The sequence below is a fragment of the Pelecanus crispus genome, chromosome 7, assembly GCF_030463565.1.
Source record: "Pelecanus crispus isolate bPelCri1 chromosome 7, bPelCri1.pri, whole genome shotgun sequence".
NCBI classification, from domain to species: domain Eukaryota; kingdom Metazoa; phylum Chordata; class Aves; order Pelecaniformes; family Pelecanidae; genus Pelecanus; species Pelecanus crispus.
The window spans coordinates 30430918-30457343 of NC_134649.1; the positions used below are offsets into that span (position 1 = coordinate 30430918).

The 26426-nt window shown below is 36.8% G+C and overlaps 1 protein-coding gene across 1 annotated transcript in view; it reads right to left on the reverse strand.

Moving 5' to 3' along the window:
- Window positions 1-26426, reverse strand: part of IARS1 (isoleucyl-tRNA synthetase 1) — a 108850-nt gene that overhangs the window by 63265 nt on the left and 19159 nt on the right. Inside the window, exons 7-14 of the mRNA XM_075713572.1 lie at window positions 25576-25693; window positions 22672-22819; window positions 20734-20821; window positions 16968-17028; window positions 15278-15373; window positions 10615-10737; window positions 9071-9162; window positions 5088-5186 (exon numbers count right to left, since the gene is read on the reverse strand). Of these exons, the coding sequence (XP_075569687.1) occupies window positions 5088-5186; window positions 9071-9162; window positions 10615-10737; window positions 15278-15373; window positions 16968-17028; window positions 20734-20821; window positions 22672-22819; window positions 25576-25693 (825 nt within the window). The remainder of the gene's footprint in view (window positions 1-5087; window positions 5187-9070; window positions 9163-10614; window positions 10738-15277; window positions 15374-16967; window positions 17029-20733; window positions 20822-22671; window positions 22820-25575; window positions 25694-26426) is intronic.

Below are 26426 nucleotides of genomic sequence, written 5' to 3' on the forward strand. Positions count from 1 at the left end.
TACCACTTAGGATTCATTTCAATTTATATATATAAATATGTTTGCAATCCTATAACGATGGCAAACATTCAACATACTGCACATGCAGATAGATTTACCAGCTGCCTAAGAACATGGTACTATAACTGCTTAGTGAACTGGCATTTGGAATCTTTATTTAGTAAGCTATTACTTGAACCAAACAATAAGCTTTTGGTGACCATTTACTGGGACTGAAAAGATACCTGCTGTATTCATGACATTACTGGCAATCTCTGCTCGAGAGGCTTTGAAAGGAAACAGCAAAATTAGGACACAGCAGAACACAAGCCATCAAAATCAACTGGAACAAGCCTCAAAATTCACTTCTGATCCTCAACTATGTCTGATAACAGCCAGTAACAAAAATCTTCTGACTTACGCTGCTCTAAATTAGACAAACACAAGGCTAACCCTGCAGCAATTTTTTTCACCTCCTACTGTAGGCAATGACACTAGTTTGATTTGTTTTTTCCTCGGGAAATGCTGCCATCTACTGACTGCGTGTTGCTATACACTTCACAATCGCTGCTAGAGAGGAGACCTAATTGGTATTCACGTTTCCTAAGTAAGAAAAGCATGATCGATGATTCAAAGAGAAGAGTTACAATTGCATGGGCATATTAAAGAAAAAAAGGGGGGGGGGGGGGGGGGGAGAACCACTCCCCCCCGCCCAAAGACACATTTAAAACTGTTCCAATTAAATGTATTTATGAATGCTAACAAACTAGAAAAAAGAAAAAGGAGGACAAGGGTCTCGGTAACTGATTTTTCCTCCATTATGCTACAATTCTGTTATGACTTAAAATCCTGTTGCCCCTGCTACAGACTCAGATTTCTCATCTGCACAAAAATTGCAAGTTTAACAGAACAAACATTAACTTTCTATTGCAGATCGGCTGTACAGCTCATCTTCTGCACACCCTACCAGCCTCAAGGTTTATGATACAAGACAGGCATAATTTGTGATCAAATCACACCTTTCAAAAGGTGGGAGACAGTTTGCTGCTCAGCAAAGGCGGTGGCTGGTTGAAGATTAGAAAGACCAAGATCAAAAGCTTCTCAAAAGATTAATGTGTTTGACTGACGCAAATAAAAACACTTTGGTTTTAGAGTGCTCATACAGGAACAGCAGGAAATGTGTGCAAAATTCACACTTTGTAAACCAGGAAATTCACTTTGAGCAAAAAGGCCTGTCGGATGTGTTCTGTGTGGTATTTTCATTAAGAACTAACAGTTTAAATGATGAAAGTCAAAAAAAGAATACCTTCAACTAAGGACCTATACACCAAGCTCTTTATTACAATGCTTGAATTTTTCAATGCCAAGAAGATGCAAGAACAAAAGGCTTAGCTTCTTTTAAGTCCCTTACTATCTTCCATCACTGCTTTACTTCCACTGATGCTCATTTTTCCATTATACCATGTGCTGTACATCTTACATAAACAATGTCAGAACTGCACAATAGTCTCTAACACTAGAAACTTGTCAACGGTTAGAGGTAAATCAGGAGTTACTGAAGTAGAAGTGAGGGAGTTTTTTAAAAAAGAAAAAAAGAAGTTCAAAGCTGGTATTTAAATACAAACTACACAGACTACAGAACCTTTTCTATTGACCTGTAAGTATAAAAACATTACTTACACTGCCAGAAGTGTGAGCTACAACAGTTTAGAAATGTAAGTATAAATTGCACTAATTTACTCTTTAAAATAACTTGTAAATTTGTAATTCATACCAACTTTGAACTGATGACAGGATTAGTCCTATATTATACAATGGAATCTAAGGTGGCATCATTTAGTTGCTTGTCTACGGTTACATAGGAAATGCTCCTTCAACAAATCATTCTATAAGACAATAGTTACCACAAACAATTAAGGCTGAAATCAGACCACTTACACTGGGACCCAGCTTTCGTGCTGCACCTAACTCTCTGTATTGACATAACAGGAAACCAAGGTCTGACAGCCCTGAATGGTACAGGAGCCAAATTTGCCCCTCTTTACTCAAGTACCACCGTAGCAGGCTGTCTGAATATGAATACCCCCCCTTCTTTTTTTTTAAATTAGATTTTCTTAAAAAAAAAAATCTCTTCTGCCAGTTGTGTGGTAAAGAGAACATTCAGTAACAGACCTTGGATTAAAGACTGAAACAGTCTCTTAAATACTGTCCCAATTCTGCATTTTCAGCAACATCCAGCACAAGTTACTTCCCACTCTGATCAGAATAAGATTGGGAGAAAGAAGAGAGGTTGTTTTGGTTTCTGATTTTACAAAAATGCTGGCACATTACTCATGTAATCGTTCTTGAAAGCTATAGTTAAGTTCATTTTGAAAAATGAAGGCACAGTTGCTGGCTTTAAATTTTGAATAACTATGGCTTTATCAGTAGGCTAATTCATTAAAAAACTAATTAGAAATGCAATCAGGTTGCAAAGTCTGTCCAACTATGTTTAATCTATTTCATCAAAAAGGATATCTATAAAGAGTGCAGCTATTCTTAAGGGACAATATACCTATCAGTCATTTACAGGAATAAAAAAAGCAATGCAGTCAAACTCATTTTGCAAAGGTTAATATAGTCTGAAAAGCATTTATCCCCGATCTTCTCATTTTCAGGACATGCTGAAGCCCCAGAGAGTCCAAAAATAAATTTTTAAAAAGCTAGGTATTATTCCTGTGACACTTTCAGAGATCAAGTGTCTTCAAAAGCAAAAAGTAGGTTTTGGGAAGGATGGATTTCCCAAAATTCAAATAAACGAATATTCAAGAATGCTAGCATTCCCCATGCCAACTTAAGAAGTTACATCCCAAACGCAACTGACATCAGTGAAGAATATAGGAAGCAAACCTTAAAAGTAATGCCTTTTTCTTTTAAAAAGCTAGATTTTACAAGCTATCTTTACGTAACAAAAGCCATTGAGTATTCAAACTAGTAATTATGAAATCACATACTGGAAATATATATTAATATTATTTTATTAATCATTTAGTGATAATACAGCTCTACTTGTGGCCATATTATCTGCAAAAAGATTCTCAAAATCTCTAAGACCACACTGTTTTGAGAGGAATCTTGAGGAATCAGTTTTATGGCCAATTACAGAATTATGTTGAGACTCAAGAATTGCTTAAAGGACAAACAACTACTATAATTCCAAGCATGTTGAATATTGCCAATTAATACAATTGCCCAGTCCTCCCACCCAACCTTTGCAACGGCAGCTCTCGCATTTGGTTCTACTTGTATCCCCACTACTCAATGTTTACAGAAACTACCACTTAAAACCCAAACATGTAGATGAGGTAGGGTTCAAACTGTTTACTAATTCTTATTAATGTCTCCTGGATGAGTGGAGGTCACTTATCAGTTGCTTCTTGAAGCTTTGCTTCTGGAAAAGCAAAACTCTCTCAACCATTCAAACATTTTCTTAACAGGATCATTACATTTTTCTTATGTTCATGTGAAAATAAAGCATGCAGGTCTACTGTCAGTCATCAAAACAGTAAAAGCATCTCGAGAAAGCTAATTAAAGCTAAGAACAAACACTTTCACCCCCTCTCCAGCTTATTTTTCCCCAAAAGAAGGATCACAGTATGTTCCGTTACGGAAAACAGAAAGCAACACTTACTAATCCATAAATTCTTCTTACATATCCAGACTGGGCATGTGCTTATTAGCAAGCCAACACTGCAGCAGCATTTTTGGACAGTCTGTATCACGGATCACTAACTTTTCCCACGTATTTCAATATTTACAGTGCTTGTACCACATAAGCGGTTATGCAAAAGCTGCTCATGGAGAATTTAATTGCTAACTACTACCCATGATAAAACGCAGCATAAGCTGCAGTTGGTCACTGGAAGTTGGGTCACCTTCTTTAACACCATTTCAGTTGCTGAGCAGAAGCACACAGGGGTAGAATCCCAACTCTCCTACAGTCATCATACGGAAAGACTGAACCGCCAATAAATTGGCACATAGTACAAGTGAATGAGGCTGTAACATCCACATTTTCCCCACCTGGTCTCAACTTCCCAGGCACAAGTTATTTATGAGAGGAGAAGAAATAAAAATAAAGGCTACGGAGGTGGAGAAGACAGGGTCCTTTTGTTACTAACAAACCATAAACCCACAACTGACTCAAAATCACTACCATCACCAATAGTCCCCTCTTACTGCCTATTTAATAGCACATTTAAATTATCTAAAACTTACCTGTTGTTTTCTACATAAATTTCACACAAATATTTTCACATTCCCTATATACATATAAATATTTAATTTTTGCCACTAGTAGAAAGTTTTTATTTAAACCTCTGAAACTGAGGTTACTTACAACTATTACACAAGCAAGGGCAATTGAATTGGATTATTTGTGGGTGTTGTGGGGGGAAGGTGCGTTTGGGGGGAGAGGGTGCTGGTTTGTTCTTGGGTTGGGTCCCCCCCCCCCCCCCCCCAAAAAAAAATTAGTTTACTTCGGGACAATAAATACCCAGAGTTAGCTGCCTAAATTCTTCTCTTTAGTGGACCCTTTTGGGAGCCTTAACTGTGCACTTCCATGCTTCCACAGGTTGATTTTCCTTTGCAGTTTCTCTCATGCTGAATTTCTTAGGATTGTATAACATGATTTGAGGATACTTTTAATGATCCTGTAATGTATTTCACTGTAAATTCTTAGTATGTATTCAACCTTACTTTCACCCTAAAATATGTTTCTCATTGGAATTTTACACAAGTAAAGAATGCCTTCTCGACACAAGAAAGGAATAGTGCACAAACATATTCAAGCACTGGGCTGATATGCAATTAAGCAGGTTATATATGTTTATTCCAGGAAGACTATTCCATTGTTCTTCCAGTTTGAGGCATTATTTAAAACTGGTTACCAGCCCCATTCCAGTAACATTGGCTCAAAAAGACAGAATGTAAGCAGGAAGTTAAGTTAGCACACTAACAGTGAAACAGAGCTTTGTAGAGTGCTGGCACACACACACCCACCTGCCCACACACACCCAACGCCAGGCAAAGGGGAAAAAAAAAAAAAAAAAATATGCAGGAGACATTACCAGTAGCATTGGGCATTATTTTCCAGTAGCTTCTCCACCATGTGCTCCACTCTTACAAACCAGCTTGGCACAGCTTTGTATATCAATGGAGTATCTGACCTGTAGAGGGAAGGTAAGGGGAAGGGAGCAAAACAAACAAAAACATTTTCAGTGCCACATTATTTATAAAATACTCTTTAAAATGTATTTTTTTACATTACAGTCCCCTTTCTACAGACTGAATTCATTGTTGTTCCTGAAATACTATCACAGTTACAAAGGTTGCGTTTTGTTTTGTTTTTAAAATTACATAAACTGTTACACTTATGTGAGCTACTATTTTAAAATCAAATTCTAAAAAAAAATTTTTTAAAGCCTTCAAACACAGCAATTCAAGTAATTTGCATAGCAAGAGAAATCATGAGAACATTCAAACAATACTTAAATTTGAAATTTATGTTCCTACATAGTACAATAATATGAACTTCAGTAAGTATTAAAATGAGTCATATTCAAGTCTTCCACTTTAGCTCATTCTGTATCTGAAAAGCCAGAAATCATTATGCTATATTTTTACTATCTATCTAAGCTAGGAACTTCTGCTTCTCAAATTTAAGTCCTAACACCTAAAAAATGGAACAGTTCAGTTAACTCCTCACACAGCAGCAAAATCACAGTAAAAAAGAAAGTATTCTGCAAGCTACAAGGTACTCCAGAAGTACTCAGGATTCTATTTTAGTCTCAATGAGCATCTTGTTTCAGACGTGCTGAAGAACGATGAATTGCCATCACATGTAAGATCCTGAGTTACTGGAAACAAGAAGAATAAAACCCGATAATGACAGTTTCTCACAAGGCCGTAACATACTGCAAAAAGAATGCTGAGACAATAAACTGGTACCCAGCCTCTATCAGGAGTAAGCAGCTGACAGATGGGGTTGATGGAAGACAAGACAAGCTTTAATGCAAAAGTAGCCTCAGACACAAAGGATCTATGAAAGAGAAAGAAGCAGATGAAGCCGTGATCATTTCCCAGGCTTCCAAGCTAACACTGTAACTTTATAATACTTGATAACCATTCCAAAGCACCCACAGAGCACTGTTTCCACCTACATGAAGGTAGTAAGAAATGGCAAATGGCACAGTTTCCCTGAATATTTTCTTTCTTCTAGCTGTACTGCCAAGTAGTGTCTGCCCAACCAGTAACATCTTTACACATTTCTGTCCCTCATGACTGGTGAGAGGGTTGAGGAAACCAGATTCAATTCTTTGCTGTAAGAACCAAATGAGAAATAACTATTACTGGGTTGTGTTTTCCATCAATACAAGACAAGGAAAAACCACCCAGACAGACCTAAATCAGAGACTGATGCTTACAAAATTCCTGCCTAAACATTTGTCTCTGTCTCAACTGAACGATGTTTAGTTCCCCTTATAATTACATCCTTTAGAATTGTATCAGAGGAATCAAAGCACCTAAGCAAATTGTCTGCTCCTTAGCAGTGCCACAAAATTAGCATTCTCTGAAATACAATCTTTACACTTGAAAAGACGGAGATTGGAAAGACCATTCTCTGTGGACACTACACACTCCCCATAGTCTTCTCATACCTGTTTTGGACTGCACAGCTGCTGTAAACACATTATTGTGATCTTACTCCATTCCATTTTCTCCTAATATAGCAAACAAATGCTAAATAACTCACTATGTGCTATGAAAGATACTTCTTGGCTTTGCTTGAAAAAGACAAAGCTCTGTATCTGCCAATGGTACAGCTTCCCAATATTGCTTCCTAATAGAATGGCACACAGTAGCTGCAATGGACACTTCAGCTGTCATGCTAGTTACCTTTGCTATCTTTCAGAGTTGTTAAATTGCTACCTAGACCATACAGACTCTCAAGATCTCACATCTACATAGAATGTTTTTGACCAATGATCTCCATCTTCAGCAATTCCAACAAAGGGGAATTCTAACTGAAAACTATCTACTGTGTACTTACCAAGTTGTTACTGCTTTCCTCTCTCAGACTTTAAAGTTCGGTAGACAGAAAATTACTACATATCACAGTAACAAGAAAATTTAGAGAAGGACCCTAATTTGATGATATGTAAAAAGGGGAAAACATCTTAACATACTGAGGATTCAATAACTGCCTGGTTTCAGGAAAAAGCATGAACAAGTAGTACATTAAGTACAAAAGTCTGGTTTCAAAGTTTTCTTATATTAATCAAAATAACTTATAACTATGTTCAAAGTTATGAACTACTCTTCTACTTTTAGCAAATTCCAATTATGGTTTGATTTCTGATGGCAGTGAAATGAGCTTTTCAGGTAGAATCCATTATTCTGTTCTTCCCACCAGATAATTTGCTGCTAGGTGCTGCCTGCAACTTATCATCAATCAACAAAAATGTCAACAGAGTGGCAGGATTAAGTATGTTCTACAGAATCAGCATTTCTACATTACTGGTTTGCCTCAGAAGGCCATGACTGTACATTTGAATTGCTACATAAGAAAAACACAAGCATTGCTTGGTTTTGGGGCTGGCATTTTTCAAACACTGTCCCAAATCATCAAGGACATAACACTTAAAGAGTAATTCCCCTTCTTGCTCTAGGTAGCTGTCAGAAACAAACCAATCATGCTATTCAAGAGCAAGTAAAGGTTATTCTTGCTATAGATCAAAGATAAATACACACTTCACCTAGTCGCATTAAAGCCAGATGGAGAGAAAAGCTTTTATCACAGTTATTTCAGTACAGGTGCTGTATGCATCAGATATGACTTTAAATGTTCAAGTCATTTCAGATACGTAATCAGATATTTTATTTTTCTGAAGTGTGTTCTTCATGTGTAATAAAACAGTTTAATACAATATTCCTACTAAAAGATTACTTAATACAATATTCCTACTAAAAGATTACTGGTTTCTTTTTTTAAATTTGACGTTGTTCAGTGATCCCCCCCTCAATTTTGCAATAGCAATTGCATAAATTTTAAACCTGAGAGGACACTAATAAAAACATGCTTCACTTCTAGATTAAATTTGTCTAGCCTGTATTTCTCACAACTGAAACATCTTACGTTAGTTTACTATACTGAAGGCCCATGGAGACTTGAACATGGAGTCCCTCCTTCAACCTCTGCAAAATTCCCAATCTGAGAAGGAAGAATCTTGACAGGCCACTGTGCTGAACCACCCACCTGACATTTCAGAGCTAATCCTGAATTTCTAGTTGACAAAAACAAATATTTCTAAGTAGTCCCCACAGATATTATGAACATGACAACTGCTATTTCTGATCAGAGATGTAGCCATTGGTTGTGAACTCCATTCAGGAATGACCAAGCAGAAAAACATATTTATGTATTACACTCCACTACCCACTGCAGTGGATAAAAGCTAACGTTGATTAAAATCAACAATACAGATGTTTCCACATTATAAGCAACTGGGCTCTACCAAACTCCAAAGAAAGCAGTAATTTTATAAGTTTAAAAGGAAGTAACTATCTTAACAGGTATAATATAGCCATTTTATCCAAAACATGGAAAGTTTGAACATAAACATTTAAAGACATTCTGTGACATACTTATTTGGATACAATTCAAAGGGTACCAAAATATCCTTTTTCACCACTCAGTACTTAGCTGTTTAAAAAATAAGCTTTTTTAGACTTCTTATAGCTATCTTCAAAAGGTGGTTAGTAGTAGTACATGCAACACTGAAGAATGAGGAGTTCAAACTACAAAAACACACCTGTAAAATCATAATAGAAAAAAATTTTCAGCACTACACTTGAGTTCATCAGATTTATGGGAAAAAATTTTAATTTACTTGATTACTAAACCAAAACTGGAGCTCTCCTAATTCAGTATTCTTGATTCCTGTTACTTTTAGTCTTGTTAAAAAAATTAAGGGGGAAAAAGTGAGACAAACCTGAAGAACACCTCAGTGAGAACCCTCAATCTTAAAGCCATGTGCACTTCTCTTCTTACCTCCAGCAGAAAGGATAGCTGTGCTTAAAACTACTGCTGTGAACCAGTCTGCCTTTCTCTTTCAGTAATTTAATGATGTTCTTATCTGCATCCTAAAAAGACAGAACAAAAAAATTTTCCTTGGAATACAAATTTCACTATTTCAGTAAGCTACTACAGGATTTGTCTCCAATACCCAAATTAAGAAAGGCCCCACAAATAATCCAGTATTTACACACACAGAAAAAAAAAGCTTCTATACAATTTATGTATTTACTGCAGAGACACTGTAAAACACTAAATTTGGAAAGTCATTTGCTCTCGAAATCCTGGCATACACCATCAGTCCCTTTTTGCCCTTAACTCTGTTTCCACATACACACAACTGTGTACAAAATTCAGATTTTCTGTAGCACTAATACAAGCCAGAACTCATATTATTTAACATCTTAAATCTTTTAGTGAGTCTTCTGATTTTGTGGCAGAAAGCCACGTAGTGCTTCTTACCTAATATTTAGACTTCGCTACAACACATTCTTCTAATGTGACTACAGTTACAGAAGTTGAAGCATCTTTTACAATACCTTACTAACTAAACAGGATTTACATTCTAAGCTGGAAGTGAAAGATGTACATTAATAATAGAATACAATCCAACAATCTACTGAACAAACAAGTGTCAACATGACATTAAGAAAAAAATATACAAAGATTTATGGTACAGCAATATTCATAACCTAAGAATTCAGCATCATAAGAGTATTTTCCAAGAGCCTTAAGTTCAGATTCCTACCAGCAAGAAGATAAACATGTAGCATCCTGTGTTCTCTTACTTGCCTTAACATATAGCAGGAAGCAATGACAGTTGAGTTCAAATGCAATATCAGATTTTTTTAAGTCTTTTCAAGTAAATTGTGTTTACAGGAACATGCTTTGCTATCAAACTGTACCAGCAGGAAACCAACTAAAACCAATTTCTTTTCTTAGCACATAAAATTAAAGAGGCACTCCTTTCTACGGATTCGTATCTGTAGCAGTCTGGAGTTCCTGTGGGTTCCTTTTACATAGATTCTCTTTCATATATTGGCAAGTAAATTCACATTGCAACACATCCCACAGGTGGGGAAAATGACTGGATTTCTCTCCTCTAACAAGTCATGTTATACTAACTGGCTGGTATAAACTTAATGATGACACCTGTGAATTCAAAAGTCATCCAGAGGTAAAGGAGGCCTCTGCACACTTGCCTAGAAACCACATACATAACACTTCCATCAGAAACAAGGGAAAAGTGAGACTGTTTCTGCAGTAGATGCAAACGGGAGATATTCTTCTTCCCTTTCACTACTAGATATGCAGTATTACTTAGGTTTCAAATTCTTTATTTTTCAGATATTGTAATAAACAATTGCAACATTGTTGCAAATGTTAAAACACATTTTTTTTTTCCAGCTACCAAAGACACATTGAAGACAAAGCCACTTAGGGAAAGGAAAGAACACTTCTACCATATGTAAAATTTATCCTGAATGAAGTAGTAATTTACTTTCTCCAAGACCACTAACCTTCACATACTGTCCAGCAAAGTCAGTCACTTCTGCTGTGAAGCAGCCTGATGCATCAACTGGACAAACAGGCACAGAATCTTTCTGAATAATATTAAAATCCATGCAGACTCTGTAATCATCCTACAAAAGAGACAAATGCCAAGTTATAGAAATACAAAATACTGGTTAAAATATCCATCCCTTGAAAAAGAGATTAAATAGAAAATGTGATGACTGGACAAGAATAGCAAAATACTTAGCCTTCACTAATCCCAAATATGCATAGGAAAAGATGTATTTTACAGGATTGTACTTTCATTCATCACAGAAATGATGATTTCTTCAGAACATATATGTTTTCTCTCACCTAGTACAGGGGATATGTGCATGTGCTTCTGTGCATATATTTATGTACATATATATACACACATATTTTATGTGCATATGTACACACATACACACATGTAGGCAACAGCTTCAGGCTACTAATACATAGCAAAGGAACTGACAACCACTATGTCATGCTCTTGTACCAGACAGAGACTTGTGCCTGTTTAGCACACAAGCCTGCATGGCATTTTTCAGAAGGCAGGTTGTTTTAATCAATCTAATTCTGGAACTGCACATAAGAAATCCCATTTTCTGAATGTATTAATGATCCAAAGCCTTTAAATCTGTATTTCTCAATCTTTGTTGGCCCGTAGGCAATGCTACTGACCACGACCCACACATGGACAACATCACAGTTTATTTTCCTGGCGAGCCTCCATTTAAATTTTTAATTTCGGGGGGGGGGGGGGGGGGGGGGGGTTCCTGTATTGCTGCTCTGATGAAACAGGGGAAACCAGAGACTTCAGGAACAAAAACTGAAGTTTTGTGTAGTGTGAAACACAACCTGAAGTGACCCTGCCCACCAAAACTGGCAGCAGGTGAACTGTTAGCCTTCTCCATGCTTAGAGCTCATTTACCTTTCATAAAAGGCAGCAGCTATTTCATACGAGTTGCACTCTAAAGCAATTTGTCCACCTTGATCAAAGAGACCACACCAGAAGCAAGTGTGTAAATAAGCATTAAATAAGCAAGTGCTCCATAGCTAGCTGAATTCTCCTCTCCTAGATATAATCAACACAGGTGAGCCCACTTTGGAGTGACAGAGCAGTTTCCAGATCCTTTCTGCAGTCTTCATCCTGTACTTCCAAACCTACCCACTAGTCCCTGTAGTTACAGGCTCCCTCAAGCCAAATCTGGCAGATGTTGCCTGTTGATCCACAGTACGTTTTGCAATGACGAAACTCATCCATAGTGATATTGAAGTTGGCTACTTCATGTACCAAGGCATTACACGTAGAAATGAAAAACCACTTCAGCTACAGCACTTATTTTCTCTAGACCATGGTGTCTTTCCACTCTCTAGCAGCTGTGGATAGCCATCACAATTATTCAGCATCCACTTGGTCAGCCAGCTTCTTCAGTCAATAGATTAACCGAGACAAACCTATCCTCAGCTGACCTTTCACCAGCTATTATTGCTGAGATACAGCAAGCAGACTGCAGTATTTAAAATGTAGGCCAGATGACAGAACTAATGTCAACCCTGATTTGGCAGTAAATTGCAAAAGGCTTTGAAGAAGCAGCCAGCAAAAACTACAAAGCTTGGCACACTCACAACCTAGATAAAACATAATAACAAACCTTCCACTTTGCAGAACCTAGGTCAAGAGGTGGTTCAATTTGATTTGCATCACTGATGCAGCCAATGATATATAAAGGGCTTTGCTATTTTGGTTTTCTACAGTTAGTTCCTTTCTTTTGAAGAACTCAAACTTGAATGTAAAAGCTTTCCAGACTGACCTGCCATCTGATTTAATCAAGATTTGCTTCAGTAACCACAACCCAACAATATATTCAGACAGAAATCCACAAATGCTAAGCTCTACCAGAAAGCTATGACAAATTTCAATTCTTTCCAGGATAGAATTCATAGTGTTCACTTTTGTACCCCTGCCACGATTAGATCTCTCGAAAGATTACACACAAGTTAAAAACCATACACAAAATGAATGAAGCAGAAGGTATTAAAGAGCTCATTGATGAGAACTCAAAGCTTTTCTATCTGATATTTAAAAAAAAAAAATGAAGATAAAAGGTTCACTTTCAGTACCTCTTAACAAAAATCAAGTATACTTTTGTAATTTACTGAAAAGAAAGTGCAACAGTAACATATCTATGAAACTTCTGTGACTCAGCCTGAGCAGGCACTAGAATTATAGAGCTTGTATGCAAATTAAAATGTCATTAAAGTTTTTTAAGTTGAGTGTAGATACATCTTACATACGATGAAATGCCCAAGCAGCCGAATTTTAGTGTCACGTTAATCTGGAGGTACAATGAGTTTACAGAGTTTTTAATACAGGTTTGTATTGTTCTGTGAGCTTTAATTTTGATTTATTTTGAACTGAAATAATAGAGTGCTCTGATATTGTGTGGCAGCTTGTAGTTGGCAAAAGCATCACACAAGACAATGAAACTACATATCCTGGAGCTAAATGAAGGTGAATTTTCACTTTAAATTTTGTTGGAGAAAGATACATTTCTAAGCTATCAGCAATACAGAGTATGTATCAGTAAGCAGAATTAAGAAAACCCTTACTTTCTATCCCTGTTTATCAAAGGGACTTACTTATATTGAGGGGAAGGGATAGAGACAAGATATGACACTTTCTGTGAAGGACAGTGTTCTTTCTTCTCCTCTGACCCTTGCCTCCTGCTCCACTTACCCTTTTCCTCCTTCCTATTCACCTTCAACACAACAGTAAAGGAATTCACAGAGAAGCCAATTAATTAGGAAGACAGTCCTGTCTACAGTCATGAGTTATCTCCCTTCTTTCACCTAAACTTGTCTATTTAAAGGCTAACATTTAATGCCAATACACGTAACACTCAGTATTCTATACAGAGCCTACTGTACAATCATGAATTTCTGAACCTAAACCAGAACCCTTTGTGAGCCTTTATGAACAAAAATAATCAGTGAGCTGTCAAAAGTGAACTACATGTATCCCAAAAGAAAAAAGGTAGCAGCATTAAGTGCAACATATACTGTGCAATTTTCTTCTAAAGGTAGCATAACCGGTTGACTCAGGTCTATGCATCATGCATTATAAAGTCAAGCTGCTCCTTAGCTAAGAAGTGCAGTTTTGTTTGTGATGTTAGTGTTCTTTTTGCTCGCACAAATATTTTATATATTTTTTTCTTTCCAATGCATTTAACTGATACTCTCACTTTTTTTTAAAAAATGGTCTTAAAGATAATTGCTGACTTCCCAGAAGAGAGAAACAAAAGTTTTTTTCCCTTGTGTGTTTACTCAAATCTCTGTGGGCTTATAATAAAATCAAATGAAAGAGGGCAGATAATCTTTGCTCTAACTGGCCAGTCAGGCTTTCCAACAAGCTGTTTCTAACAACTAAACTGTATTGTGCAAATACACAACAAAACAATACAGCAGCCAAGGGAAAGTTTCTTTCAGAGCTCCTTCTCCATTAGCAGCCTATTCCCTTCCTTTATTCCATCTCCTACAGCAAGAGCTCATGCCTCAAAACCAAGCCTGCTCCCTCACCCCTCAGTCAAGTCCTTGCAAGATTAGCTATAGGGGAATATCTGAGGTGCAAGTAGTGTGATAGGCTTCAGACTTCTGAAGACACTTTACCAGTCACCGTAAATTTCTTTATTAACTAATAACATGCAGCCCAGTCTGATTTTCTGTATTCACAGCTGTATTAAGCTGGGTCATCTTTTCATATCAATGTTCATCTTGACAATGGAAACAACATCACAATGAATGCACCTTTCAGAAAAATGCAGAAAAAAAGACAGAAAAGGGTGGGATACTTCACATGAATACAGAGAGGCCTATTACTAATGCCAACAGTTTCTGGAAATTATGATAGAGCACGTGGTCCAGGGATTGATAATTGCTAGGCATTGGCAGCTCTACTGCAAGTTTTTTGAAGGCATCTTTGGGTGATGACTGAAGACAGGACACTATACAAAAAGGACAATGAGTCCAAACCAGTGCATTTAATTCATGTATCTAAAAATTGAAATTATGAAATCCATGAAAAATTATCCCTGTTAACCTTCAGAAGAATAGACTAAAGGAAAGGACAATAAAGACAGAAAAAAAGAATGGAGTGCAACAAAATCCTTTTACACCAAGAGATAAAGTCAAAGCATTTTTTCATTCTGTAGAAGCCCAATGAGTAATGAAATTGACACACTGAAGAGGGGCAATGTGTGCTGAGCAGAACTGCTGTTACCATCCAAAATTACCACTTAGCAAAGCCAGTTTTATCAGTGTAGCAGATGATTTCTTCTCAAAGCTGTAAATTTAGACTTTGAGAAAAGCTAAGACCAGTGACACTCAGAAGATACAATAGTGAGTTCACTTCACATACTACAACAATAACCACATCAAGGGACACCTAAAGTCTCCAGTCTAGCACACAAAAGGCACTAGTGAGTGCAAGAACTCATTAGAATACAATGCTACATTGTATTCTTATATTTTTAAGCAGCAAATGGGAGGATTATTTAATGTCACAGTCACCATGACAGACAATCCCCAGTAGCTGGAAAGCCAAGCAATGTGTGTTGGAACAAAAGATATGTAGTTCATACTCACAGCACCAAAATAGGGGGCCTGATGAACAACACCTGTGCCTTCCTCCTCCTTCACGTAACTGTCTACTACCACAGCAAAGGCACCTTTATCTTTGCACTGTAACACAAAAATACGTTTTTCATATATATGTGTATATATACATATAGCAAAACAGAATTCTTAAGAACGTGGAAGAGGCACTAGATACCCGCAAGAGTAAAGAACTGCATCAAAAATAAGTGACACAGTAAAATGTGACATTCCTAACATTATTTAATCATTTCCCATAGCTAAGATGCCCAGGCTGTACACTTCATTTAAACAGTGTCAAATGTGATTAAATCTAAGACCTCTCCAGAAGGCTTCATAGTCAATTACTCTTCAAGCCACAGATCTTCACACAGTTCTATGCTTAACAGACTACAAATCAATACACTCCTGTAAGTGAGGATACAATCAAGAAAACTACAGGGATTCTATATACAGAAGTCTCCTTGCATTTTTGTATGCCTACTGTACTTTCTAATTTTAAAAAATAAGCTTGCTTTTATAGTAATGTATTTTCTTTATTTCCTCCAGAGAATGAGAAGGTGGTATCAAGTAAAAAACAAAACAAAAAAAAACCCCAAAAACAACACAAAACATTGCCAAGAAAAGATCTGACAATTTTCAGTGTGTTCAGTATGTAGAGAATGAGAAAAGAGCTACTTTCTACTCCTTAATACAAAAGTAGTAAAAAAAATTACTGCAGTCACAGCTGAAGCAAATACGTTACAAAATATTAGTGCTGGCTTGTTCTAAAGAGGGATATTTTGAGATAAGGCATCCATTTAAAAAAAAAGGTAGATGCCCATCTGCTCCTTAGAAGTACAGCAGGACTCAAAAAATCCATTCCAAGCCTTTACACCTGCAGTCCCATTTTTCAGATTCAGCTGTGTTTGACCTTTCTCTAGAAATAACAGGTCCTGCTCCCTGCAGAGGTTTTCCCACCTTTGCCAACTTCAGCACATGCTTCAGAACAGATGGTAGTCACAAATGACCAAATCCCTTACACAAGTTAACAGCTGCTTGTCCAGCAGTACTGTAATCCACTTCAACTCTTCGAAAAATTTAATCCATTTTTAATTAGAAATTCTTTTTAAATATATAAATTCTCTACCCCCTCTCTTATTGCTACATATTCTATTATCATCTGCGGTGCTATGAATTACACTAGTTAGGCAGTGCTTAAATGCTGCACAGGAGGACATCCATAAAAACCAGATATATCAGTAATTATTTTAGCAAAGGCTTTTAACTTTTCAATGGAAAACACTACATGTCTGCAACTGTTTTCCACAGTCAAAGTCATTCTCTTGTGAATACAAAATTCATGGACTTAACAGACAGATGACAGAAGCTCACCAGATGAAAAGTTGAGAGAATACTGCCTATCTATTAATGTGAATTGGAAGCTTCTCTGCAATCTGAAGTCAAACTACTATTTATGACTGAGTTCCTACTCTGGGTGTACTTAAAACTTAAGGGAAAAAATATAGAAAAAAGTCAACCTTCTGTTTTTCAACCTTTCACTAGGATTTTGAACTACTTTAATACAACATGGGGTTTGTTATTAGGATGCAAGACTTTTATAATATAAACAAAGAATACCGAGAATTATTTTTACATTTGTCTTTGTATCCTGTATCAAACACCAAACTTGTTCACTTACCTGAATAAAATATTCAAAGAGTGGCTTATATTTCTTGCCTTTAAGAGCAATACCAGGAAACCTGAGGAGAAAGATTTACATGAACACAAATTAACAACTTGAAAATTTCTTAGTCAGCTATTTTTTCCTATTTCCTTTCTCCCCATCCCTAAATGAATTTGACTTCATAAGGTGAAGAAAAAAGTATTTTCTCTATAGTTTGCTTCCCATTTCTATACCTCTTTGGCAATTCAGACTTGGACAAAAACCGTAACATGTCTTAATGCATCTCTGCTAACAGTCAACAGATATGCTTGTATTTGATGGTCTTTCAATCAAGTAATCATTGTAAATTAATGTAGGAATTAAGCATTAATAACGATTTCTGGTAAAGCTGGGCAAGAAGCTTCTGGATAACACACAATTTCAATTTAATATTGGTAACAACAAAGCCCTATAGCTCAGCATGTTCAACAGAACTAAATAAGCACTGATCCAAACCACCTAAAAGTTATATGCACCGAAGATTGTGACACAGGGTATTGCACCATTTAAAGCTTGGATGCCTCTTTCTTGTCCTCAAACTAGGTATCCAAGCTCTCCACAGGCATCTCAGAGAAAGATCCAACACAGACAGGACTGACTGATGAACCAACTGAGCCAGATAAGACAGAGATAGAACCTGTAGATCTGGATGCCTTCGGGCTTCTGAAAATAGTCAACACAGTGATTAGGTTGGGATTCACTGCTCAGAACTCTCCTGAAAGTGCTTGACACTTCCATTTCAGGAAAAAGTCTAGTTAAAACACAACTCAATTTAATAGATGGGCTACCTCTCAATGTGTCACAGCTGTGGTCTTTCCCGATACTCTTCTTGATCCACGACTTCCAAAACAGTGGTCAAACCATAAAACATTTCACTACTTCAAAGTGGGGAGCCCTACAAAGCTGTTTCGTTGTACAAAAAGGAACTCAAGCAGTATTTAATGCCAAGTTAAAGAGCATGACTCCTCAGCTCAGCATACATAATATCCACTAGGAAAAGGGGAGATTTCTATTTTAAGCCACAGCTTTGTGGATGGTTTATATATACTACAAACAGCCTTAGGAATGTTTGAGATGCTTAATCGGGATCAGATGAGAGAAAAGCACCCCAGTGCTCAGCCACACAGATGTAGGAATGCTCAGACACAGAACATGAAGCACTAGAACTGGCTTAAAAAACAACAACAAGAAAAAGTAGTTAAATTCTTATTTAATGCAAGTAAGTGAAAGGTAAGGGTTGTGGATCACATTACCGATTTTCTCTTTTGATATCTGAAATACTTTGTTTATCAAAGTCCTGAACTTCAAACTGAAAATTTATACAGTGCTGCTTTCTTAAGACCTAAGTTTTAGTAATAACAGACTCATTTATAGTAATCCTTCATTCTCAAGAGATCAGAAATCAATTTGTGGGATTCTCCAGAATCCAAAAAAAGACAACAGAAAATAGTGTAAAGAAATGGAAGTGTTTAATATGCAAATAGATTGAAATGTAACACAAAGGGAAGAAAATGCTTATCAATCATTTTATATCTACCAGTGCTAAATAAAATAACAAGCCACTCAACAGCCAAAAGTGGAGTAATATACAGAGACATTTGTGCAAAGCTGCAGAAAGTATTTGATAAAGGTGGTAGCCATCTCATCTGTGAAAAAAAGAACTAGTATTCCCATTGCTCTCAAACAAAAACCTACCATCTGCATCTGGGAGGAAAAGGGAGAGAAGAGTCAGGTTTGGGACAGGAGGGGAAGGCTGAGAGTAGTCAGGAAGTTCAGATGACTTCAGATACAGAAAATTTTCAGTAAGATCATTCCTTGACTTCAGCCTGCCACCTGGTATACAGCAAGTGTAATGATTTTCTCCCTGGAGGGCCTAACTACCCGAGAATTTAAAAGTGAGCTAAAGAAAGAAAAAAGTTAGGAGTAGAAATGGGAAAGTTCATTTCCATGACCTTACATACTCACAGGTCTAAATCTTTAAAAGACCCATTCAACTACCAGCTACTTCTTAATCGTCTCACATTTGAGAGAACTAATTTATTACATAACATAAAAATTGGAGCATGACTAAAAAAAAGTCAGCTTCAGAAGGCTGTAGCACTAATACAGAAAGAAGAAAAATATACTGCTCTGCAATGAGAACAGGAATTGCTAGCAGCCTTATTTATAGTCACGGAGAGGTTAAAAAAAAAAAAAATCAAAGATTGGGGGGGTTAGGGGGAAAAAATTAGAAATACAACTAGCCAGGGACATAAGCAATGACAACTGAAACCTGCATGTGATTGTCTTAAAGAGCAGGTACTTCACAGTTCTGATGAAAACACCACACCAAGAAAGGCCATTCAGTGCATTCCTGGATACAGAATGACTGCAACCAGACCGAAATTAAATTTCTAGTATTCCATTAAAAGAAGAATTTGGAACCAAAAGACAATAGATCAACAAGTATTAACACAACTACCTTGCAGATATATTTTTTTAAGTCTAAAGGAAATTAATTCAAAAATATTTAAGAAAATAAGAGCAGCTTTCATAGAAGGCTTAGTTTTTAGACACTCTGAAGAAGTTTCAAAAGACTGGAAAGGAACACAGTGCCTATACTCCAAGAGAGAAATGGAGTACTGATGGACCTAAAAGCCACTCAGACTAGCATAACAACCTGATTCAACTTTAAGTGACTGAACAGTTTCTAAAAAGTGAAGTGCTAAAGAACATACAATATGAGTGTGTCAAGAATAAGTCACACCAAGCTAAATTACTTCTTTTTATGCAGACTACCTGGCTTAGATAGCAAGCAGATAGATTTAAGTCTTAATGTTAGTAAGACTTCTGACACTTTGACATGTCATTCTGACACACACAAATACTTTAACTGTGTGACTGTACATTTACATGGATGTATAACCATGTTGAGAAAAAAGTTGTTAATTCAGTATCAGACTGTAAGAACATTTCCAGTGGTATCCTGGCAGAGTCTGTCATAATACTGACACTATTCAATGGTTTTACTGATGAGTCTGAAGGGAAGAAAAAAATCTGGAGATCAGTTCTGCCGACCCTGAAGAATGACAGCACTGAAAATCATCTTTATAAATTGAGTACCAGCTTAAATTGCTACAGAGTAAGTTACAGATGAGGAGAATTCAGTTGGGGGGGGGGGGGGGGGGAAGAAATCAATACAGAAATACAAAATAAGAATTACTTAACTGTCACAGTATGAAGCATCAGAATAGACAACATCTTAAGCAAATGTTCCAGCTCTATATTCCCCTAATTCAATGACTACACGTAATTGCTTAGCTGAAATAAGATGTATCCTCCTTTTTTTAAATGTTTTTTACATGTTGTAAAGCTTTCAACTGCTTGGTTTAAAAAAAAGATAAAAAAAAATAACTGGTGCCAGTGAAAAAGGGTTGTTATTCTCAAATCTTTTTTGAGACTTTTAAATTAAAGTACTGTCTTTCTAGGAAAATGCACAGGAAAAGGAAGGACTAAGGAACCTTTTTATTTTCCCCACTGCAATATAATGATCCAGTGAAACTTTTATTCTATTTGTAGCTTCATGTACAAGACAAATTTGTTCTGGTAAATTTCAATCTCTTTTATAGATTTTTGCAAGATACACACACATGCAGGGAAACCCATCTTTAGATAACTGCAAAATCCAACTTCTTGAAACATTTCACTTCTGATCTATAAAAATACTGGAAGTTAACAAGTGTGTAATAATTTATGTACTTGCCTGTCAAGTATCTCATATTCACTGTCAGATTTGTACAGTGCTATCAGCCTGGATTCCATCAAAATGTAAATCTTTTCTGTGGCAGTATCTAGAATATAAAATAAAACAAAAAGTTACATAAATCTCAATTTAATACCCTCATTTGCACCATTACGAAACCTTTCAATTTATGCAAGATGGTATCATATTAGCTGTAAAACTGCCCAGAATAATCCTGCTGATCAATCACTAGTTTCCAGCTACTTCTTCCCCATACAGCCACTTCATGAACACTTTTCAAAAGTTAAGCTTAAACAGAAACCACAGGATGAAACCCAGTCCACTTTTCAGTGTGGCTTTTTGCTCGAGAGGCAGAAATACCCTACCTTGTCTATTATCATTGTGCCAAAGAAAAGCAATTGAAAAGTTTCAGTAGATGTAACTAAAACAGAGGGAAGCAATTGGGAAGTGGACAATTACTACATAAAAATCAATATTAAGTTGACATTAGGTCTGAGATTTACTATTCCAATCAATTTTATGCTTGGATTTATTTTTAAAGGAAGTAAACACAAATAAAAAGTGAAACATTGAAGGAAACCCATTTTCTACCCCCAAATAACCCTGATCTCTTAACTTCAATGACAAATTTTATTCAGACTACTACCCTACCAACTTAGGGTCACTATCCCACCAGCAGGCTGTAGGCCAAAGACATCCAAACCCAACAACTCAGCATCTCAGGCAGGTGTAGGTGTTATTTCCGAAAGTACTCAATACTCTTTCTGAGATGACCAAATTTATGTTAAAACCTTTGAAAACCAAAACATATTTAGTTCTCACTTAAAACAAAGAAAACCCAAACACCTGGAGTTCACTGTAAAGGCCTATGCAACTTTTAATGTTTAACATTAAGTATACATTAAGTTTATTTTTTTACTCCAGATTAAATGCCATCATTAACTTGATTATCTACCCCCCCCACACACCCTTTTTAAACATACACTGAAAAGCCAGAAAAGGTGAGCAGTTTGGGACAACCTGAAAACAGCAATGCAAAAAGTACTTTTATCCAAATTCCTGCTTACTTTTTTATTTAAATTAAAAAAGGGGTGGGGGTGTTGTAGATCAAGATATAATTAAAGACAACTGCATTTCAAGAACAAAATAAATTCCTTTCCTAAGTGAAGACACGTCATAACATACTCCATTGCCAACTAAAAAAAAAAAAAGGAACTGCAAACCCTGGAAAACTACTTGAAGCAGTAATGAAAAAAGCAACAGCCTATATTGTTTAGGCACCCTACATGGTCTGTTGCATATAATTCCTGAAGTACTGGGTGCTCTCATGAAAGAGATCACCTTATACACCTTGTTTAGTCAGGCACAACCAACCGGTCCATGAGTAAGCCAAGGCACTTGTTCAAATGTACTCTTACATTGGAAACCACAGTATGTACCTTGCCTTACATTTGTGCTAAAAGCCCCACTTCAGTCAGGTTGAGACTAGCATGTGAAATCTTGGGTCTGTTATGGGTTAAGAGCACAGAGACCTTCAGTTACTGCAACTTAGCTGTGACATAGCAGTAACCTGTTCATGAGTCTGAGCCCCAAGAAAGGAGGGAAGAAAAAAGGCTGGGGACACCCAGCCACTTCCCTGTCTCTCAAGTATCATATGACTTTAAGACGACAGACAAAACATTTGCTTTTCTTTATTTCATCTATCAATATTTTTTAGGGAACAGTCCTCAGAATGTATGTAAAATAAAAAAAGCACAGCAGCTGGAAATCATCAGTCACATAGGAAGTAAATCTCATCCTTCAAAATAACACTGATCCAACCTCAGCAAAGTACTACAAATTTAGCATAAGACAGTCTATCATACAAAATATAAGCTCATATTCACAGGCACCGAGGAAAGAAGCGTTCATTATATGTCACCTTCAGTTAACACTTGCCTCTCAATTTTACATATTGCAATTCTGGATTAACGCACAGGGCCAAATTACTAGGCAAGGTCCAAGGAGTAGTGGTCCAAGCAACAAGAGAAACACTTGCATCTTCATCCAGTGGGAAGGTCACAACCACTGAAGGATCTTGAACGTCCTTAAAAACAAGATAAAGTCAAAGAGGAAAAAGGGGGGGGGGGGGGGGGGGGGGGGGGGAGTGTTTACTGCACGTATTAGTGAGAAAATACAAATCTAAGAAGCAGTAACTATTACTGCCATCCACCAAAACCTATCTTGCAACTTGCCTAGTTCATCACTGTAGCAGTGGAAGGTGAAGTGGCAGCATAAGAAAGCTTGAAGAGAACACCGATTGCAATGTTCCTGCATCATACCAGTGCAAACTGTCAGTCTGACAAGGCCAGAAAGTTAAAAGTTCAGATTAGCAGTGAGATTTTGGGAATTAGCTGCCAAAACACCAAAGAGAGCTGAGTACCAGTTCGTTCTTACAATCCCATTTTAGAAGTTTATAATCAATCTCAACTGTCAAGAAAACCAGCAGTTTCTCAAATACTGCTACACAAAGCCTTTTCCCACCTTTTCCTCTAGAACCAAGGAGAAGGAAGAATAACTATCACTTAAGAACATGCAATCTCTTATTAAGAAGCTGTTGTTAACATGGGGAAAAAAAAAAAAGGTTTTGTACTTAAAAACAAGAGTACATCAATATTTAAGAGTAAAAAAAAAATCTCAATCAAGGAGACCTTTGTCAGCTACTCTATAAAACTTCGCCTCCAAATGAGTCAAAAGAATCCCCTGAAAACAAGTTTTTCTTTCAGACATGTACAATCCTACTCAGTCAATTCACATTTCACATATTATGAAAAGCAAATTGAAAAAGCAATTCTAATCTTGCAAATGTGAAATTTTCACTATTAATTTTAAATGCCAAACAAAAATGGGTGTCATGCACACAGACCCCAAGCACATGAATAGGTCCTATCCCCCCCATAATTTCTCGTGCAAGGCACTCTGGTTTCTGTCCAGCATCACGGAACATTTAACGGCGTCATGGGACAGGCAGCTATTTGTGTCTGAGCTAAGGGCTGCTCCAGAGGGAATTTTCTGTGAACATCTGGTGCAGTCAACAGTAAAACATGAATATTACATAACTCTCAAACCACGCTCAATACCAAGCAAAGATCGAGCTATCACTACAGTTCTGTCTCTACCAATTGTAAAACAACACTTAGGCTATTCACTTCATTTTCCGAAGCACTAAGTTGACCAGGTAGATAAAAACAACTGACAAGCCATAAAAAATAACATCCAGGCTGCCAAGTAATGGCATTGTATAATATTTTCTCTGTTTACAAAATTATGCCTGATTTAATCTGAAGACAATACTTCTTCAGTTAAATGTAATACAAGCTGCTGACATAGTTTACTCAAGTGTACATTAGACACCTAACTCAGTTTCTAAACATGCTTCTTGTGTCCTATTTCTCATGGTTTGTGTCCTGTTTCTCACGGGATCAATATACAGAAGCCAAAGCCTGCTTTCGACAGTGAGAAAGATAACAGCTGCCTTTCTGGGTCTAAGGACTGGTCTCGCCAAGAATAAATCATGTCAGCTTACAGACCCTCAACATTTCAGTCTTCAAAATACCACCTCTAGCAGACAAAAAAAAGATAATTTTTTCATGAAGTGGCAGAGCAGGACACCCCCCCACACACACTCTACTGGTTCTAGAGTAAGAAATAACATCTAAATATTTCAGTAAGAGTCAAGAAAAGAGCTTTGCTCTATGGAAAAGGGACACGCATGCACACACACAAAACCCCACCCAGTCTTTGTTCTAAAGAAAGCTCATTAATCTGAGCCTATATGAAATGTCAGTTAATAAGTATGAGCAAAGTAATTATTTCATTTGTCAGACAGTCACAAATATTGACGTATCTTTGCAGGTCTCACTTTCTTAAATCACAAAACCTTTATTCTACAGTATGGTCAATTACCCCTCAGCAATATTGAAAGCTCTAGTATCCGTGGACTACATTATAGTACAAGTCTATTTAAACACTTGTTTTAAAAACACTATTTTTGATGAGCAAATTGGCCTTTTTTAGGAAAGATGTAAAAAAGACCAGATGTTCAATTTGTGCTAGCTCTCTGCTGCAACAACATAAGTGAAAGTTATAAGGATATGGAGGCCTGGATGGGGATCAGAAAGGACACAAAACCTCTGTCCACAAACTAACATGAAATTTGGAAAACTGGGACACAAGTTCTGCCTTCACATATGTGAACACAAGTTTGTTGCAAATGAGAAGCTGCACCTACTATATCTAGTCATGCATTTTTAAAGGAACATCTTAGAAAACATAGTATAGCATGCATTATATTAGGTAAAACACTTCCTGGAATTTCTCAATTAGTGATTCTGAGAAGAGCTATTATCCTACTGCACTACAACCAAACACAGTCTTTGGAAGTTCTTATTAATCCCTTCACAGGACATTTCAACTCTGCCAAGGACCTTCCTCTTTTCAGATCTGCACAGACAGGGACAGCTGCACCTCTCCTCTAAGTATTTACCATAAAAACCCAACACAGTGCAATGCTCATCTTGAGAGCCCAGAGAGGAAGTGAAAGTAATTTACCAGAATAAAACAAAGTATGTACTTCATATATATGTAAGTAGTAACCAAGAAGAACAGGGAAGAAGGCTGAGATCAAGTGATCAAAACAAACACAGCAAAATATAATAAAAACTAACCCATTTACCTAGATTCTTCTTATCAATTTGAAGTGTAATAGTATGCTTATATACCATCAAGCAAAAAATACTAAAGCTTTCCAAATCCAAACTGAAGACAATAGAGAAATCTGATTGCAACTTATAGTGTACTTACCTTGTAATTCTGATGGGACTCAAAGTTTGACAGTGGGGTGTTGCATGCAGTTGAAAAAGGCATGACCTTAACACCTCTATACACCAGTCCTTTGTCATACAGCTGCTTGAAAACCCACCTGAAAGTAAACAAGGAACATGGAATAGCACTTGGTGTTTCAAATTTAGTAAATCAACTGCAAAATGGGGTTCTGTTCTAGCTAGAGTGCCATTCTGAATTAAACCCTTTTTAAACAATTAATCGTCAACTAAAGACAATATTTGCACTTCAAAAGGAAAGAGATAAATTGATTGCAAGTGTATTTCTGGCTGATTTTTAGCTTTAGCTGATTCTACCAGCTTGGTTTTCCATGCACTGACTGCACAGCACAGAGCATTTAGACAAAACACAAATCCATATTGCTGATTAATCTTTCTCAAATTTCCTGCATACAAAGAAGACCTGAAATTTGAACTATTGACAAGGCTGAAATCAGTCATAATTTAGAGACAAGACATGTAGTGACATGGCTGCTAACTTATCACATGATCTTGAGCACCTACTATAGCAACCGGTGCTACAGAAGAGAGACAGATACAGGTTAGCAATACCTGCAGCCTACCCCAAGTAAACCCTGATAATCTGAAGAGCATTTTTCACAAGAGAGCACAGCTAACTATGCAGAGTAATAAACTCAGTTTTATGGTCCCACAATTTACATTAATGTTCTTCTCTATTAGCTCATCTCGCTCTGGACTCAGTTCCTGTCCAAGATCACAGTCTCACATCAAGCTTTAACTCTTTATGAATCTTCAGTACAGCCTGTAGCATATTTGGATCCTTAGGTCTTCTTGAAATAATCAAGACAGTAC